Raw genomic sequence first — 18,851 nt, 5'->3', positions numbered from 1 at the left:
CCATTTACTTCACAAGCAAAGCACTCCAGGGCCCCGAGGTCAGATATCAACAGATCGAAAAGGTCGGGCTCGCGTTAATAACCGCGGCCCGAAGACTTAGACATTATTTCCTAGCACATACCATAGTCGTGCGAATTGAGCAACCCGTAAAACAATTGCTTGCACGCCCTGACATGGCCGGGAGAATGCTCTGGTGGTTGTTGTAACTTGCGGAGTTCGACATCAAATACGAGGGAAGAAAAGCCCTTAAAGCACAGGTCTTGGCAGACTTCGTAGCCGAAATGGCCTTCCCCGAAACAACAAACAACAACGCTCGAAGGTGGACCTTATATGTGAACGGTGCTTCAAGCTCAACCGGCAGTGGAGCGGGGATTATTCTTGAAAATGGAGAAGGCAGCCTCATAGAGGTATCCCTTTCACTATCATTCTCGACATCCAACAACCAAGCAGAATATGAGGCCCTGCTAGCCGGGCTGCGCCTCGCAAACGACTTAGAAGCCGAAGACATTGAGGTATTCACCGATTCTTAACTGGTCGCATCCCACATCTCGGACGAATATCAGGTTAAAAGCGAAGCCCTCGCCGAATACCTGACCCTTGTGAAAAAAAGGCTGGCCCGATTCAGGAGTGCCAGAGTAAAACATATCCCAAGGGAACACAACGCACGAGCAGACGTCCTATCAAAACTAGCGAGCACAAGAAAGAAGGGAGGTAACAGATCCGTAATCCAGGAGATATTGCCAAAACCCAGTACCGAGACCTCATCTTCCCTCTAACTCATAAGCGCAATTGGGGACGCGTCCTGCTGGATGATCCCCGTATACAATTACTTAACAAGTGACCTCTTGCCCGCCGATCCGAAAGAGGCTTCCACCATCCGAAGACGAGCTTGCTCGTACGTCTTAGTCGAAAATCGCCTCTACCGGCGAGGATTTTCCATACCTTTCCTCAAATGTGTAGACGAGGGCATAGTCCCCCACATACTCTGAGAGATACACGAAGGAATCAATTCCCAACATCTAGGAGGAAGATCACTCGCTCGGAAGGCTCTCCGAGCAGGCTACTATTGGCCGACGATGCAGGACGACGCCAAAGAATATGTTAAGAAATGCGACAAATGCCAACGTTTCGGGGACATGCACCTCGCGCCCCCCAACGAACTCAAATTCTTATCGTCTCCCTGGTCATTCGCGTGGTGGGGGATGGATCTCCTCGGTCCGTTCGTGACCGGAAGCAATCAGAACAAGTATCTCATAGTTGCGGTCGACTATTTTACCAAGTGGATCGAGGTCGAGCCACTGGCCAAAATCACATCCTTGAATGTACTCCGCTTCTACAAAAGAAACATCCTCGCTCGGTTCGGGGTACCATTAGCTATCATCACCGACAACGGCACCCAGTTCACAGACGGACGCTTCCAAGAATTCGTCACGAAATTAGGTACGAAGCAACATTTTGCGTCAGTCGAGCACCCACAAATGAACGGGCAAGCAGAGGCCGCCAACAGAGTAATTTTGAGGGGCCTCAAAATAAGACTAGACGAAATAAAAAGGGGATGGGTAGAAGAGTTGCACAGCGTCATATGGGCTTATCGCACCACCCCACACTCCACTACCGGGGAGACCCCCTTCCGACTGACGTATGGAGCGGAGGCCGTGATCCCCGTCGAAATACATGTGCCCTCTAGACGCATCGAAGAGCCACTCGAGTCAGAGGGAAACACCGAGGCAATCAGGGAAGAGCTCGACCTGGTCGAAGAAATTCGCAATGGGGCCGCCCTACGAGAAGCTTCACTTAAGCAAAAAATCGCCCTAAGACACGACGCTAAGGTCATTAAAAGAGAATTTAAAATAGACAGCCTAGTACTAAAAAGAAACCACAAAGATTCCCGAGAAGGCAAACTGGTCGCGAATTGGGAAGGCCCCTATCGTGTTCGAGCAAGGACAGAAAATGGGGCATACTACCTGGAGAACTTGCAAGGAGAAGAACTCGCTCGACCCTGGAACGCTGAGAAACTCAAACAATACTACAGCTAATAAGGTGCAGCCCGGTACGAGCCGAGCACCTCTAACTGAAACAAAACAACGGGAGCCCGCTCTCTTAATCGAGCAGACTCTTTGTTCTTTGAGGGGCCCTAAATACAGAGCATCCCCGTCGTAAGCACGTACCGTGACGGAAGAACTCCACACTCGCGAAGGGACCGTTCACGCCATGAGCCCCGAAGCTCAATACAATGAAATCTGAGACTCACCATATGCCAGGCACACGTCCCCGACAATCGACCACAGTTCCACACACTAGGCGATTAACACGTTATAAGTCGAGCAAATCTTCATAAAATGCAACATAAATACATAAAGGAACAGCAACAGTATTTTATTCATCATTCATGAGAAATTACAAAACAAACAATTTAAAAGAAAACACGTCATTCCTCCCGATTGGCAAATTCCTCCGAGTGAACATACTGATACCAATCTTCATTCCACTCGGTCTCGGAACCATCCGCGTCAATCACGACTCTCACACCAGTCTCCCGAGCACGAGCATCTGAACTCAAAGAGCCACGAGAGCGAGAAGCGGAGCCAGTCGAAGCCTTCTTCTTCTTGTTCACCTTCATCACCCCGCGAGAACGCGAGGATGAAGACACTTTTTTCACAGTAGCTCCACCCATTCCTGCAAGAAATGAAGAAAGAAGAGGTCCACGAGACCTCCTTTTATAAGGGAAGAAGGGGAACAATAATCTTGGGAAACGAATGTGCCGTTAATGAATAAAGACATTGGAAAACGATAACGCATCTCCCAAAAAACTCATAACGCACGCGCACAAATCCCAAAGAAACTCACAAAAGCGTTAAAAACTAAGTGTGTTTAAATAAAAACGGGCAAACAACCCGAAAATGTGCCCAACTACGGCCATATAGACCGAGCTGGTAAATTGTACATACAGGATCAAAACGGGGGGCATACCCCCCCAGAAAAACAACATTACAAAATAACGGGCACGCAGGCCCCACACTTAGACAGAAACTTCAAACACCTTCCTTGACTTGGACATCCTCGGCTCCCTGGATCACGGGCCCCTCGCCGAAGGCCGGAGAAACAATCTGGTCGCCCTCCACACGGTGGTAAGGCCCGGTACCTTCGACCACCAACTCCACCCCCAGATTCTTCAATTTAAGTTGGGCCACAATGGAGTTATAGGTATCCTCGGCAGCCGCCACACAATCGCTCCCCAAGACTCTGATATATTGAATCAATTCTGCCCGGGTTAAAAGAGCCCTCTCCTCTTTTGATTCGTCCTTAGCAGGAGTCTGAAAACGACGAAGAGATACCTCCTTAACCGAAGAAGACAGCATTGTTCTATACAAAGTCCTAGAGAGCATGGTGTATTGACCTTGGACATCCATCAGAGCAGCCTCCTTTTGGGCCAGACGAGCCTTCACCGTGTCCAGTTCCTCGCCCTGTTCCCTCAGTAATCAGTCCTTCTCCTCCACGGCCGAAGCATCATGCACGAGGAACCTCTGACAAACAGAAGGATCCAAACCCTCAATATGCAAAGATTAAACACGCGAAATAGTCAAGGAAGGACCACCTTCGAAGAACCTGGGCTAAAGAAAGCAAGAAGGAAGGGTGAAAATGTCAGCAGCCTCATCTTGAGTAAGATCCGCGGCTTCAGTTCTCTGGCGCTTGTGGCAGACCAAGGCATCCGGATCAGGCTTAGGGCGGAGAGGAGAAGGAAGAACCGTGACTGGCCTCAAGGATTCACCCTGATCTGGAGTCCTGGAGGGGGAACCAGGGACGCGCGCAGAGGAGGAAGAAGCACCCGACCCGACAACCGGGGACCTTTGCACAGCTGCCAACCGAGGATCAGCACTTTTCTTAACAGTTCCTTTCAACTTGCTGGCTTGCCTCAGCATCCGGTCATGACGGGCACGATCCATTGACTCTGCGAAAAGAAACGGAAAAAACGTGAGAATTCTGCCCCTCATAAAACCAGTAAGGAGAGAAGCTACTAAAACAACAAGAGCTAAAATAAAAAACAAAACAACTTAAAGATGATACCCAAATAAGCAAACGCTCCCTCGTCGGTACCCCCAGCTAGAAGCTCCTTAATACTAATCACCCCTGGCTCTCTGATCGGCTCCCCGTCATCACCAAGGACAGGTACCCCCGAGCGGTCCACCTTAGCAACAACGGGAAGACCCTGCACAAACTGCTGAAGAGCAGCATAATCCCTTCGAGAATCATCGTCTAAATCCGAAAGCCGGGTGATGTATTGGTCGGTCCCATACCTAAAATGGTCCCGCGACCAGAAAAACGTGAACTTATACCGACAAGAGGTGACGGGCTCCCCAATATCATTGAGCACCGGGTGACCGTTAACATCCAAAGTCGGCACGCGATCAAAGACACTTTCCCGAGCTTCCCGAGAGTGAGGGCGGATGAGGAAGAAGCAGGACTTATAGCCCTTCAAAGAGTCAGAATAAGAATTGAAAACCTTTCTGGACTGCTTCAGAGACACCCATCCATAGCGGCCGTCCTTCACCGTACGCTGAACACAAAATATATAGAAAAATAGAGAAAGCGTCGCCGCTATCTTCAAATGGGCACAAACCAATTCAAAAGCTCGAATAAAAGCAATTGAATTAGGGTGAAGCTGCCCAGGGGCCACCTCCAAATGGTGAACACCGCCACTTGAAATTCAGTAAAAGGGGCACGAAAACCCATCTCCCGGAACACCACCTCGTACATAGGAATTAAATCGGGGGTATACACATCACAGATTCGGTCGTCTTCGGCCGGAATAAGAACCGACCACCCTTCACCCACCTCAGTAAAAATATCATAATCATCCTCCAAAAAGTAACTCTCTATGTCCTGTGCCTCCTGATGCACCCAGACCCGCTGAGGCGCCTCTTGCCGGGCAGGAGGGGTGGAGGACGACGAATCCGACGCCATCGGACGAGTTTCATCGGCCATTTTCACCTGAAACACATGAGAGAACAGTGAATTCGACAATCGAATCAAATCCACCCTTCCACCATCTTCCAGAGTGAAAGGGCACGTCAACGGCCCATAGACCAGATGAACCACGTCCTTGCCCCTCCATAAACACAAATTCCGAGCCAGACAAAGTTCGCGCCCGGGAAAAGGGCAAAAACGCAGAACATCTAACTATGACGCAGAAAACACCAAAAGCATAATCGAGCGTCTTTCGACGGTACAAAAAGCTGGAATCTAAAGATAAACTCATCAAAACACTCATGAACGGCGGAGAAACCTCCTATCTCCGTTGTACGCCACCACATTCATCATCTATGTTCATCAAAAAATCTTCCTAAAAGCTTACCCTAACCACATGCCATCGATTCTAAATAAAGATCAAAGCATAAAAATGCAGAAAGCAGAGATCACAGGTTAAACTTACAGTTACGATTTTTTATGAAGAGTTGAGAAATCTGTAACAAACACCACTGCAAGAGAAAAGAGTCGACGGAGGGAGAACGAAGCAAACGAATTTGAAAAGTTTGGAAAAATGAGGGTTATTCTCTATTTATAGGCTACTTAAGTCCCCACACGCGCCGCACGTGCCAGACTATGCAGAGGGATGGTCATCATTAACCCTACAACCTAGATAATTGATTGCCTATCATTTCGCATTAAATGCAACGTTCCCAATCACCAACTTTTCGTAAGCAACACGCTTCCTCACTCCCGACCTGACCCTTCCTCTCCTCGGAAATAAACGGCCTACCTCCCTCGGATAGACAGGGCACGGACCCTCAGATCAACTTCTTATAAGTCGTAACTCCTCTGACCTGAAGCAACGACTTGGGGGGCTCCTGTTCTGGACCGGCCCAATCCAGTCAATTGGGCCATTCCCGCCTTCGGCCCAACACGCTTCAGGACGCACGTGGTGGTTTCCAGCTGACCAGATTGGGCAAACATGCCAAGTAACCGACCACAAGGACCCCTCGTGCTCGGTAAACAACTAATCCACGCGTCCCCTAAATATCCGCCCTAAAAGGAGGCTTCCAATCCGTTCCAAAACATCCTATAAATAGCCCTCTACATGCAGAGGGCAAGGTAATCTTTTTCTTACCACTAAAACCCCATTACTTTGTTGTACCTTGTGGAATATATACTTACTTTGGCATCGGAGTGCCTTGCAGGTACAACACCTTTTTCTCCACATATGTCATCCTGAACTTCAAGCCTTCATTGTTGCCGGTCATCTGATCTGCTCGGTAAGATCAAAAACCAAACCGAAACACTTGATCAAAGTGTTCCGGTACGCTTTTTTCCAAACCGGAAGACTTGACCAATGTCTTCCGGAATACGTTCCCGGAACGCTTTAATTATGTCTTCCAGGTTTTTCCATTTATTTTTTATTTTTTATGTTTTTTTTTCATTTTTTTCTTTCAATTTTCATGTTTTTTTTCAGGTATGGAAATCCCGCTCCAGATTTGTCAAAAAAATGAGCCAACTGTAGATACCACCAATGTTTTCACTACTTCACAAAGATTTGTCACACGGGAAGAGGTTATTCGATGGGTTAAAGAGACTGGAATCAACAATAAAGTGACCGTTATCATCACCCGTTCAGACACCAAAACAGGCAAAAGAGGAAGAAGCAACAAAGTGATATTTGGGTGCGATAAAGGGGGGAAATATAAGGATAAAAGTGAGACTTAAAGTGCTACTAAGAGACGTGGATGTCTATTCAAAATCAGGTCGACACCGGTAAAAGATGGTTCTGGATGGAAGGTTGATGTAAAATGTGGAGTTCATGATCATAGTTTACCAGATAGATTAGAAGGTCATTCTTTTGTTGGTAGGTTGACAACAGATGAGAAGCAGGATGTTGCTGATTTGACAAATAGACATGTTCCGCCTAGACACATATTGATTTCCTTGCAAGAGCGAGATCTTGAAAATGTCACTCGGATCACCCAAATATACAAGCATAATAGTGTGATAGAAGCAGAGATAAGAGGTCCAAGAAGTGAGATACAACTGAGGATGAACGGGTCCTGCATCAAATACAGGAACTGGAACCTCTCTACGCGCACGAGGTGGAGGCAGCACCAACTGAGGATGCGATACACGGTAATACCACTGTAAATATCCATCAACCGTCTCATAGGGTGTCTGACAGGTGCAGTGTCTCTAATCACATCCACCATGATCCGGTCATAGCCAATCCACTCCACAGCAATGTCATCATCGCTCATCGTATCAGCGGGAGGTGGTGGTGGAATATACTGACGAAGACCAAACTGACGAAGACACCTATCAGGTAAGTATGGCACATGTATGTCACCCCAAACAAGAAAACCTCTATAGAGAGATAGCTCGTTAAAAGGAAGGTGACGTCTGTGATCCTCGAATGGGTGCCATACGACGTTTGTAGGTGTCAGCTGGTCCAAAACCGGTCTCAACTCGTCCACCTTCATGGCTCCTTGCTTGTAGGACCATCTCATCGCCCGAGGAAGCCCACGGTTTTCAGATGGACGCCAGTTCTCTCCTTTCCTTCCAAGTGTAGGAAAATACTTATGAATCCAACACTGTTACCGAATAAAAATATAACATATAAATTAATATACATATATTAAAGAATATAAATAAAAATATATGAATTAACATACAATTAATTAAAGGATAAAAATTAAAATAACATAAATACCTGTAGAAGAGTAGGATATCCACCTAACTACTTGCAACTAAACATAGATGCATCTCCAAGATGTTGGTAAAGAGTGACCAGTGCAGCAGATGCCCAACTGTAAGCACTGAGTCTCTCTAAGTCTCTGAAAAGCAGCAAATATCGGGCCTGGACAAGAGTGAAAGTCTTGTCCGCAAAAATCGTAGAACCCACCAACATCATAAGATATGTCCTGGTAGCAAAAGCCTAGCTACTAGCAGCACGATACTCCACGTATCTATCATATAACCACTGCAGTGAATAATAAGCTCCCCGACAATCACGCACATGTTGAGCCATCTCACCCCTCTCCACTCCCAAGTAGTGGATGCCGAGCTCAACAGCCATCTCCTCGGCGACATGCTCCTCAGGATACCAGAACAAACCTCTAATGGGCAAGTGCAGCAGACTGGCAACATCGTCCAATGTAATCATCATCTCACCAAATGGCATGTGAAATGACGATGTCTCTATATGCCACCTTTCCACAAATGCTGAGACAAGATTAACGTCTATCTTGGTCAGGCTAGTCCTCTGGAGACAAGTAAGACCTGACCTAGACACCAAAGCCTCCATCTCTGGTGGGAGCATCTGAGGAACTTTATCCTGAAGCTTCGTCCCATATCCTGCGACTTTGAGCTCCTTTTTACGATCTCTTTCCTGAAAATAAAAAAAATACACATTATAAAATATAATAATAATTTAATTTGAAAATAATAAAAGTAGAATAAAATAAATAAATTTATTTTACATACCTCCCCGAACCATAGACGACGAGCAACATGGTCCTCGTATCGAACAAGTAATGATCGATCCGAAGGTCCTCCAGGATACCCGACTGGCTGTGGTGGCTCCTGTGGTGGCGGAACTGGTACAGAGGGACCAACTTCATCTGCTGTGCGGCGGCGTCGACTAGTAGGCCTCCCGTCTGTTCCTAGTGTGCGCATGTTTCTATCCTAAAAATAAAAAATTATTAAAAAAACCATGGAAAAAAAACGGAACAATTCAAAAAGGTGTTCCAGTGTGTTTTTTTCTTGAACCGGAACAGTTGTCAAAAGGGTTCCGGAATGGAAACTACTGAACCAAAACAGTTGCAAAAGCGTTTCGGTATGAAGCAAGCGAACCGGAAGACTTTTGTAAAGCGTTCCGGTGTGTGTTGTGTGTGAACCATAACACTTTTTGAAAGGGTTCCGGTGTGTTTTCAATAAACCAGATCACTTACCTCAACTGTTCTGGTGTGTGCCAAATGTGAACCGGATGCCTTCTAGAAAGTGTTCCGGCTTGTCTTCTGAAAATATTTCAGAGTGTTTTCGAAAGTAAATGGTGAAAAAGTGAAAATGAAAAAAAATTTACTTATTTATATGAGGATAATTTCGTCCAAAAAATTTTACAGTCGAGGTACAGGAACAATTTTAGAATACAAAGTAAAATTTTCTGTAATTAAATGTGATGTTTGTTGTCTTCCAAAAGAGTGAAGGTGGGCTTCACATTAAGAAACCTCACCTTATGAGTGAAATTTTTTATTAATAAGTCTGTTGATCTCTAGTGTAAGATCCTCAAACAAGTACGTGTATGGCAATGACCTACTAAGTTTTTATCCTTATTGATACTCTTTCATTTTTATATTATTAATCTTATGCAATGTTAATCTTCTTTGTTTCAACTTCAACCTTTTAAAACAGACATTATTTCTTATGTAATCTTGAAATCCAGAACTACGTAAAAAAAAAAAAAGTCTCTATTCATTCATAGTGTAACAACCATATAAAATACACTAACATTATCTACTATACTATGCAAGTTAGTTGGCTTATCGCTAATCCGTTAAGTAATCACAGTCAATTATGAAACGACTAATCAACTAAGAAAGCGGCTAATAAACTAATGTATACTTATTGTTAGTTTAACATAATTTACATTTGTTACAAAATATGTCGAAAATAAGGCGGTAAATTACATTTGTCACAAAATCTCATAATCTAAGATAAGGTAAACGGATAAGAAAATCTGAAATGTGAAAGTAAACATAAAACAACACAGTATTACTATGTACTACAACAACATTAGAATCAGAAACAACGTTGTCTTAATATCCATACCAACAACAAGAAGATGCTATATACAATATAGTAGTTGAATTGAAACCTTCCATTCTTCACTCTCTTCAAAAACAGTAATGGAACTACACTGATAGGTATGGCAACTATTACACGTGTTCCTTTTGTTTCCGCTACCACACATTTCCCCAACCAATGCCATAAATACTCCTTACTGGCAACGTCAATTCCTTTACCAGTTTCTTCTTCCTCATTAACCCTATCTTCTTCTTCTTCTTATTCTTGTTATTCTACTTCATCTCTTTCACTTTCAACAACAAGAACTCTTAAGGCTGTGAAGAGGTTTGGAACTAGAACTAGTCCTGTTGTTGCTATGGCTCAATCTTCAAAACCTACTGTGCTTGTTACTGGTGCTGGTGGTCGCACAGGTTTGGTCTTTTTGTGTTTTGCTATCACGGGTTTGCTTCAAATTTTTTGCTTTTTGTTAATTGCTGTTGTAATGTGTGAAAACTGTGGAGTTTGAATCTAGGGTTTGTGGATTTTTAGATTGTTGGAATATGTAGGGTTTTTTTTTGTTGACATGGTGTTATTTTCAGGGCAATTGGTTTATAAGATATTGAAAGAGAGGGCAGACCAATATGTGGCTAGAGGGTTTGTTAGGACAGAAGAGAGCAAGCAGAAAATTGGTGATGCTGATGATGTTTTTGTTGGTGATATAAGAGATGTTGACACTCTTGTTCCTGCGATTCAAGGTATTGATGCTCTCATTATACTGACAAGTGGAGTGCCATTGATGAAACCGGGATTTGATCCGACACAAGGGAATAGGCCGGAGTTTTATTTTGATGATGGTGCATACCCGGAACAGGTACTACTAGTCTTTGTTTGGATAAACATGTTAATTAAAGGCTTGTATACAAGTGTATATGTGTAAATTATTTCTATAACAAAAGTAATATAAAGTTAAATTGTTTTCATATAAGTTATGTAGTTGTTAAAAGTAGAATAGAGTGAGGGCCCTGCTTATGAGGATAAACGCAACAGGGTTTAAGTGTGCTGATTGTGTGAAATTAGTGAATGATCTCCTCAACCCTGGAGGTTGGGGTATTAATAGCCAAGACTATGGGCCGGATCAAGAGATTGAAGCGGTCTTCCCTCAACTTCCGAACTAGTTCGTGGGAGTAGGGGAGGAGTGGTTTCCTTAGTAGCCTTGTCCAAAATTGGCTTTTTCAGGGACACCTCATCGGCCACGTATTGAGGCCGGTTGGCTTGTGATGGCCATGGGCTGGGTCAGGCGACCCAAGCTCCGGCTAGTGATGGTCAGGGTTTATGTTGGGTGACCTAAGCTCCAGTTGGGCGACCTGTGGCCTGCCTTATCGCGTCCGCCCGTTCTGTATTCTAGCCGTTTCATAACACCGGCCTTTTGAGTTATGGACCGCTCCCTATTGAGTTAAGGCCCAATCGGGATTTCCCAGTCCAAGTTATAAACTATTTTAGAGAGCTTATGGAAGTAAGCTGAAAACAAGATATGAACATGTAGTAAGTTGTTTCCATAAGCTCTTCCAAACTGCTCACAAATACTTATGTTAGCAGATAAACTTAAATAAGTCAACCCAAACATGTTTACATTTTCCTTATACTATGCTTAAGTTGGCAACTTCTTCCTTTTTATTGATATTTTAGTAATTTTGTTATATTAGGTTGATTGGATCGGGCAGAAAAATCAAATCGATGCTGGTGAGAATTCATTTCTTTTTTCCTCCATTAATCATAGATTATGATATAAACTAAACATGTTTGTTGTATTGAAATTTTTTTATTCTACTTGAACAGCTAAGGCTGCAGGAGTAAAGCAGATTGTGTTAGTCGGATCTATGGGTGGAACAGACCTTAACAATCCTTTGAACAGCTTGGGTAATGGAAACATATTGGTATGTAATGTTTCCTTCAACATCATTCTGGCCTAATTTTTTGGAGAAAAAATGCAACTTTTGTAAAGAACGATGTCTTCATATTGGTTGGTTGCAGGTTTGGAAAAGAAAGGCTGAGCAATATCTGGCCGATTCTGGTGTTCCATATACGATTATAAGGTGCACCAATCTCTATCTGATATCTGTGATTACCATATGATCTTTACTCCCTAAATGCATCAATAACTTAGTCTTTTTCTGAGCCAGGGCCGGTGGCTTACAAGACAAAGAGGGAGGTATCCGGGAACTCCTTGTAGGGAAGGATGACGAGCTTCTAAAGACTGAAACCAGAACTATCGCTAGACCTGATGTTGCAGAAGTCTGCATTCAGGTAACTTTTTTTACTATCTATGTATTGGTAACAAAATAAGTTCGCAAGAATTTAAACTGCGATTCTTGCTCAAGTATGTGATTTGGATGTTCCTTGGTTAATCAGGCTCTAAATTTCGAGGAGGCAAAATTTAAGGCATTTGACTTGGCATCTAAACCTGAGGGAAAAGGTTCGCCAACGAAGGACTTCAAGGCATTGTTTTCCCAGATCACTACTCGTTTTTGAATCCGAATGTTGTTGACGTTATCTTAATATCCTTCTTATTTACATTCTGGATTGAACAATAAATCTATCACTATATCTAAAGCAAATTCGCATTGTGTTTTGGCAATTTAGAAAACGTTTGTATCTGAAGAAAATTATAGACTTCCTCAATTATGTAATCCTTGAGAAAAACTCATGTCTACTTATCAATGCAACAATTCATTATCTTCATATTTCCTTCCTAGTGTATTCTCAAATGTTTATCATTGCATATGATTGAAGACTAGTTTCATGAGACAAAAAACAAATACACAAATTTCAAGTAATGTGTTAAAGTGTAAATTAGATTTAGATTTAATTAGTTTCAATTTAGTCTCAGGAAATTAATTAGTTATTCTGTTAGAGTAATTTGCTCTAATTCAACTATATTTTCTTGTATATAAGTCCTCTAATGGCCCATGTAACTAATTGAATCTTTGTAATAATATCCCATCTTTTTAGTCTTTTTTTGTGTTAGTAGGATACACAAGTTAACATGTTATGAGCTGCATGAGATATCACTTTATCTTCATTCTTATTAGATGTTTCATCATATTTGGTTCCTCAGATTTCACTCTTATCAACTTACCCTTTAGTAAGCTAAAATGCATTTCTTTTCAATTGTCCCTTTTGTTTTTTTATCCTCCCATCGATGGTGTCATTGATGACGGAACCATAACATCACATATATCTTCACACCGATCAACATTAATCCCCGAACCAACCACCATTAACAATTTCATTCCTAATCAAAACCCTAATGTTCATCGTAGCTATCTATTTGATATGTTGGACACATTTTTCATGCATCCCTTAGATAATCCTGGACATGTAATCGTTTCTCCATCCCTAAACAACTTACTCTTGGTCGAGATCAATCAAAGTGGTGCTCAAATCGAAGAACAAATTAAAGTTCATTGATAAACCCTAATACGCCTAACAACCTCTGATCGAACGGTTAAATCGAAGAACAAATTAAGGTTCGTCGATAAACCCTAATACGCCTAACAACCTCTGATCGAACGACCATGGTGTGGGATTGTTGTAATACCATGGCCATGACATGGATTACAAACTCCATAGATGTTGATATTGTTGAAAGTGTCTTTTGGATGAAGTCTATTCAAGAAATGTGGCAAGATCAAAAAGTTCGTTACCGTAAGGGAAATATCTTATGTATCTTTAATTTGCAAGAAGAAATATACTCTCTGAAGCTAAGGTATCAATCCATCACATAATTCTCCACTAAAAAATATGTGGCAAGAATTAGAGAACTTCCATCCCATCCCAATATTCAATTGCTTTGTTCAACGCTCTTGCCTTCTTCTAACAACAATAAGAAATTATCACGACAATGACTATGTCATTCAGGTTCCCTTAGCATTTGTCTTTCACTTAATTCTCATAATAACCAATGGATTCTAGTCAGGGTCACAAATCATGTGTACCACTCTAGTCACATATTTACTCACTTATTGAGACCATATTTGTTATAATTTGGATTCTTAATGGAGCCTCTATTACTACTTCTCATTCAGGTATTGTATAATTTGGATTCCCTGCACAATGATTTTTAATAGCTTACTTCTTTCCAACCTTAATAATAATAAAGTTATGACTAGTCATAGTACTAACAAGAATATTTCTACCACCTGTAATCACGCCATTCATAATTGTAAATTGTGGCATATTCTCATGAAACTCTTGTTCACATTAATAAAGATTTCAATTTACATCTTACATCTAAACTAATTTTTTTCTTGACACATGTTTTTATCAAACAAAAAAGGTTGAACATTTGGGGTCCTGTTTCTATCCCATCCATGTCAGGCTACAAATACTTAAGAATTGTTAATGATCACATCAGATTTTGTTGTATCCATCTAATGAAACTCAAGTTTAAGACATCCTTTTTAATTTAATCCTTTATTCAATATGTTGGAACTCAATTTTATAAAACTTTCAAACCACTAGGCTCTTAGAATGGCCTAGAACTTCATATGAAACCAATTGACTCTGCAAACCAAGTTGCTAATGTAAATTAGGCTTAGATTTTGATTAGTTTCCGTTTAGTCTCTTGCGAAATTAGTTATTCTGTTAAGAGTAATTTGCTCTAATTCAGTTTTTTTTAATACAAGTCCCTTAAGGGTCCATGTGACTAATTGAATCATTATAATCAGATTCCATCTTCTTTTATTTGACAGCCAGATTCCATCTTCTTTTATTTGACAGCCAGATTCCATCTTTTTATTTAATTCTATTTTGTGATACCATTCGATGAAACTTGTGTCAGTAGCTTACACAAGTTAACATCATGCCTCATCTGATATGAGAATCTCAGCAATAAGTAAACCCTAATAAAAAAAATATTTGAGCCATTGTATTATCAATAATGACCTTGGACCCCATAAGCTCCATATATTATGCTAAGGAATTATAAGCTTGAAAATTCTGTTTGCAAAATTATTCTTTGTTACACTATTTGCTTGGCATCTTGTTTTCCTAGAAAAGTCACCATACTTGTAATCCCCCTTCAAATTCCATGCACTTGACTTGTTGGTTTGTTGACTGTATTTTGAAAAACTGTCACTTTCAAAAGTCTTATTCTTGTTTTCCACTACTATGAATGCATCAAAGAGGTTTTTGTTTGCTGTCCACATGAAATCAAAGTAAATATTCAGTTTCTTTTCATATTCACCTTTTATCTATTCCAATTTAGTGCCTAAAAAGGATATTTTTTTTTTTAATGATCTGTCACTATATGATGTGAGATATCATCATCACATTGATTCATTTCACACTGTAATCAATGATTTGATGAAAAATACTTATGTTTTTATTATAAAGAATACAAATTAAATACTAATAAATTGTCACATAAACAATAGATATTTAGATTTACTAACAATGGTTTAATCCTTAGCTAGTGTCCCGTTAAGCTAGCTCAATTGATAGCTGTGCAGCAACATCCAATTGCGGAGGCATGGATTCGAACTCGTGACATTTTACTTATTCACTTTTAAAAGGGAAAATTTCAGCCACTAGTTTATCAGACAAAAAAAAATTGAGATAGAAACCTCAAAATAAACTATCACAAAGATTGAGACAGAAACCTCACAATGAGTCACAGCAATGAAAAAAAAACTTTTTATTACATGTCAAAGTTGTCAGTAACATTACATTGAATCATGTTCATTTGAAAATCATCAATTTAGCTACCAAACTACAAATTGAGCATACACTATTAAACTATTTCAGATTAAAGTTAATCCAAATTACATTGCACAACAATGATAAAAACCAGCATTGTTGACTAGAACTGAGAAATGGGGTCTCAAGCAGTACCTGATTTCCTCATATGTCAAAAACTAATTCACAAAGCACAAGTAAAGTGTACTCGAACCGTCTTAATCAAGCAGGTTTCCAACAAGAAAGCGCAAACACGATTCGCCCTTTCCAACCTTGCAATAACCACTTGCTATCTTCATCGATTACAAAATCTTTGTGGTAGCTAGTTCTTACTTTCTCCACTGCCCTTTCTACCGTCTTTTTTCCGAAAGTTTGTTGTGAAAACCCGGCTCGTAGAATACGAACTTGCCACTGCCTATATGTCTCTGGTCTCTCTACTCTCTCGCAACCTTCACAAGCTGTAACATTCAATGCTTCCTTCCCGAATATCTCTTTCTCAATTAGCATCCTTTCCCAATCCTCCCGAGGCACAATACTTTCGAGCATATCGAAAAGTGAAGAGAAGTGAAACAACGCCTCTCTAAACCGAGTCACAAAGAAAGGCGCATTAAAGGCTCCGTTCGTAATGCCATGAATGAATATATCAGGCTTGATCCTCCTTATCAAATTGAGGAATTTGTTCCTCGGACTGTCTACTACAACGGATTCATCCAGCAAGTTTTTACCGCGATAAAAACATGTAACAACAAGGTATTCGTCTTTGTCGATCTTAAGTTCCTCGAGCTGAATGGTCTCCCACTTTTTCGCTATGGCATTATACTCAAACGGCACTTTAAAAGTTTCAGCATATGCTGCCAAGCGCGAACCGGTCTCTATAATTCTCTCTGCAGGCCTGAAACCGGGTTGTGGAAAGTCTATTCCTGTAATCCGAAGCTTTGGTGGTCCTCCGGGCCGTAACGAAAGTCTTTGTATTAAGGTAGGCCATTGGAAACCATAGAGGATGCCAAAATCTACAATATGGACCCTCATTGAACTTTCCGCAGAGTTCATTATAGTAACATTTGAGACGAAACTAGTCATCTTTCGAAAAGGGCAAGCAGCAAGGTATAGATGATAAGCTTTCAGATAATTGGCAGCCGATGTTCTTTTACTGATTAGTCCTTTATAAATCTGGCTTCCAGTACCAGCCAAACGTGCCTCAAGGCCATCGGCAAATATATTAGCCAACCGCTGATTTCCATCTCCGAAAGGGTTCGAGTGCTGCCTGATCTGCTTCAGCAATTCGTGCGCACTTTTATGGTCGTCTGCTGCAACAGCCTGTGCACAAATAACAAGCAGTGTTCTCAAATCAATCACTTCCTTTTTTCCGTTTTGTTTTTTACCTTTACCTCGTCCTTTTCCACTAGTACGAGCTTTCGATTTATTACTTGGCACCATATTGTTCTTAGTTTGCAATGCCTCACGACGAGCCGTAAAATGCTTCTTACCATCTCCTAAACTATGAAGTAGGATCGCATCGGCCAGATTTGACCTCAACATAGGATCCGAGTAAATCGCCGCTTGCTTGTTGCTTCTATTTTCTTCGACGTCTCCCTCATCATCATAATGATGCTTCCTTCCCTTAGAAAGAAATGACTTTCGCTCACCCTTCTCCACCTTAACTGATAATTCATCTTTCGCCACTTCAGGCTCTAGTATCGAAAACTTAGCAACATCGAAATTTTGAAAGAGGCCATTTCCACTAGGGAGAAACTTATTAGCCTCCTCAACACCCTTTTGAAATTGCAAAATCGGTTGACTCCCGTTATTCTGATCAGAAACATGTAAAATACTATCCGGAGAATCCAAAAGCCCTTCCACAGTACTTTTTACGCTATTTGTAGAGCTATGAGATGATTGTGAAACACTATTTCCTTGAAAATCTGGTTGAGGAAACTGAACTTCCCTCGAGTTACCGCGAAAAGAATTCTTTGTAAAAATGCAACTAAGATCACCATCATTAACACAAGTACCATAATCATCAAAGAAGTTACTATCTCCAACACACTCATTTTGATTACAAACACTTGTAAGTTGTCCTAATGGCGAAACCGAAACCGAATCCGGGTACTTTTCGCCTATTACTTCATAGAACGATTTCTCAGCAATCTGAAGATCTAAAGAATCTTGCAACATACATGTCTTATCTTCCATATCTTCTTCCATAAGGATGTTATTAATGTAATTCAAAACAGCATCAGAAAACTCACAGTCCTCAGGAGACGGTTCCTCGTGCGTTGAAACCGAGGTTATTGTCGAAGATGGCGTACAATCAGCCGATACCAAATTGGAACCAAATTCAAATCTCTGATTCTGAATAACTGGATAAGATTGATTCCCAAACCGGATCTCATTTGTGGAACCACAAAACCCATTGAGATGTGGATCCATCATAATCTAATTCTGACAAGCTTTTTACATAAAAAATTCAATCTTTAGTCCTAAAAAGTCTTCAAATAAACGACCCTTTTCCTTCAAAATCAAAACAGAATCATCAAAATTCATCCTAAACCCTAATAACATAAATCATGAATTGGGGTGCAATAAAAACATATAAAAATTGAAACTTTCAAAGATAATATTAAAAAAAAGACTAAATTTTTACACTTCAATAGATGATAGTATTACACAAAGAGATAAAGTATAAAACATGAAGATCAATAAGTGGAAGGAAATCAAAGCAAGAAAAATGAAGAACAAGATAACAAATTGTGATAGTAATGGAAAATAAATAGGTACTATTACATGAATAAAAACAGAAAAACTATGGATAATGGAAGCATAGTGGAGATAGAAGTGAGACAAGTTTGTTTGTTTACCTTTTCTGGAGAGAAGAGACCCACCACTACAGAAACAGCACTATTTCCCAGAGAAAGCAAGTGTTAGAGAGAGAGGGGGGAAAAGGGCGCTGAAAGAGTTAAGATCTGTTTAGTTTCACTTTCATGTCAAAGGTAATCATTGATTTTTTAATGGTTAGACTAGACAGAGAATCAAAATATAAGCTTTATTTAATACATAAAAAAATTTTATTATTATTTTTTTTAATAGTGAAATTTTGTCAACAAAAAAAAAAAGTAGTGAAATTTGTATTTTATTGTTTAAAGTTTGAATTTTTCTTTTAACCATAAATTCTAAGTAATAATATTTAGTTCTTGCTAGGTAGTGTTTTAGTGGTGAATTTTAGTGTTTTTGTGTTTTTGTCACCAATAAAAGCTTATGATTTAGCATACTTATACATTTATTCCCTTCATTTTTTTATTATAAATAAATTTTAATTTTTTAAATTAAATAAATAATTAATATATTTGATTTAT

General features: G+C 40.6%; 3 protein-coding genes across 4 annotated transcripts; 1 reads left to right on the top strand and 2 right to left on the bottom strand.

The window, feature by feature from the left end:
* Window positions 1-7,915: 7,915 nt before the first annotated feature.
* On the bottom strand, window positions 7,916-8,655 carry LOC131630241 (protein MAIN-LIKE 2-like). Its single transcript, XM_058901028.1, has 2 exons — window positions 8,464-8,655; window positions 7,916-8,368 (listed from the first exon to the last, which is right to left on the bottom strand). Exons 1-2 carry the CDS (start codon window positions 8,653-8,655, stop codon window positions 7,916-7,918), a joined length of 645 nt encoding a protein of 214 aa, XP_058757011.1.
* A 1,103-nt stretch (window positions 8,656-9,758) lies between these two features.
* On the top strand, window positions 9,759-12,501 carry LOC131630235 (uncharacterized protein At5g02240-like). The gene is made up of 7 exons (XM_058901021.1): window positions 9,759-10,193; window positions 10,362-10,633; window positions 11,466-11,502; window positions 11,599-11,696; window positions 11,794-11,855; window positions 11,943-12,066; window positions 12,172-12,501. Exons 1-7 carry the CDS (start codon window positions 9,905-9,907, stop codon window positions 12,289-12,291), a joined length of 1,002 nt encoding a protein of 333 aa, XP_058757004.1. The 5' UTR covers window positions 9,759-9,904; the 3' UTR covers window positions 12,292-12,501.
* Window positions 12,502-14,667: 2,166 nt separating this feature from the next.
* On the bottom strand, window positions 14,668-18,494 carry LOC131630234 (scarecrow-like protein 9). Of its 2 annotated transcripts, XR_009292285.1 has the most exons (3): window positions 18,357-18,494; window positions 15,655-18,009; window positions 14,668-14,959 (listed from the first exon to the last, which is right to left on the bottom strand). XR_009292285.1 is itself a non-coding variant. In XM_058901020.1 (2 exons), the coding sequence occupies exon 2, from the start codon at window positions 17,929-17,931 to the stop codon at window positions 15,721-15,723; it is 2,211 nt and encodes a 736-aa protein (XP_058757003.1). In that variant the 5' UTR covers window positions 17,932-18,009; window positions 18,357-18,494; the 3' UTR covers window positions 15,014-15,720. The 2 variants fall into 2 exon arrangements, 1 of the variants encoding a protein (XP_058757003.1); XM_058901020.1 differs by lacking the exon at window positions 14,668-14,959 and having other exon boundaries at window positions 15,014-18,009.
* Between the last annotated feature and the right edge of the window lie 357 nt (window positions 18,495-18,851).

The sequence above is a fragment of the Vicia villosa genome, unplaced genomic scaffold, assembly GCF_029867415.1.
Source record: "Vicia villosa cultivar HV-30 ecotype Madison, WI unplaced genomic scaffold, Vvil1.0 ctg.000663F_1_1, whole genome shotgun sequence".
Classification (NCBI taxonomy): Eukaryota; Viridiplantae; Streptophyta; class Magnoliopsida; order Fabales; family Fabaceae; genus Vicia; species Vicia villosa.
Note: the sequence above shows the minus strand (reverse complement) of the source record. Positions and strands in the feature narration are given on the sequence as shown.

What these genes read in the sequence shown, in the direction of transcription:
- LOC131630234 (XM_058901020.1), bottom strand. Translation starts at nt 17,931, where the DNA reads ATGATGGATCCACATCTCAATGGGTTTTGTGGTTCCACAAATGAGATC.
- LOC131630235 (XM_058901021.1), top strand. Translation starts at nt 9,905, where the DNA reads ATGGCAACTATTACACGTGTTCCTTTTGTTTCCGCTACCACACATTTC. An exon ending in TGGTGCTGGTGGTCGCACAG is followed by an intron (nt 10,194 to 10,361) that starts GTTTGGTCTTTT and finishes TGTTATTTTCAG; the next exon opens with GGCAATTGGTTTATAAGATA. An exon ending in GAAAAATCAAATCGATGCTG is followed by an intron (nt 11,503 to 11,598) that starts GTGAGAATTCAT and finishes CTACTTGAACAG; the next exon opens with CTAAGGCTGCAGGAGTAAAG.
- LOC131630241 (XM_058901028.1), bottom strand. Translation starts at nt 8,655, where the DNA reads ATGCGCACACTAGGAACAGACGGGAGGCCTACTAGTCGACGCCGCCGC. An exon ending in GTCGTCTATGGTTCGGGGAG is followed by an intron (nt 8,369 to 8,463) that starts GTATGTAAAATA and finishes TTTTATTTTCAG; the next exon opens with GAAAGAGATCGTAAAAAGGA.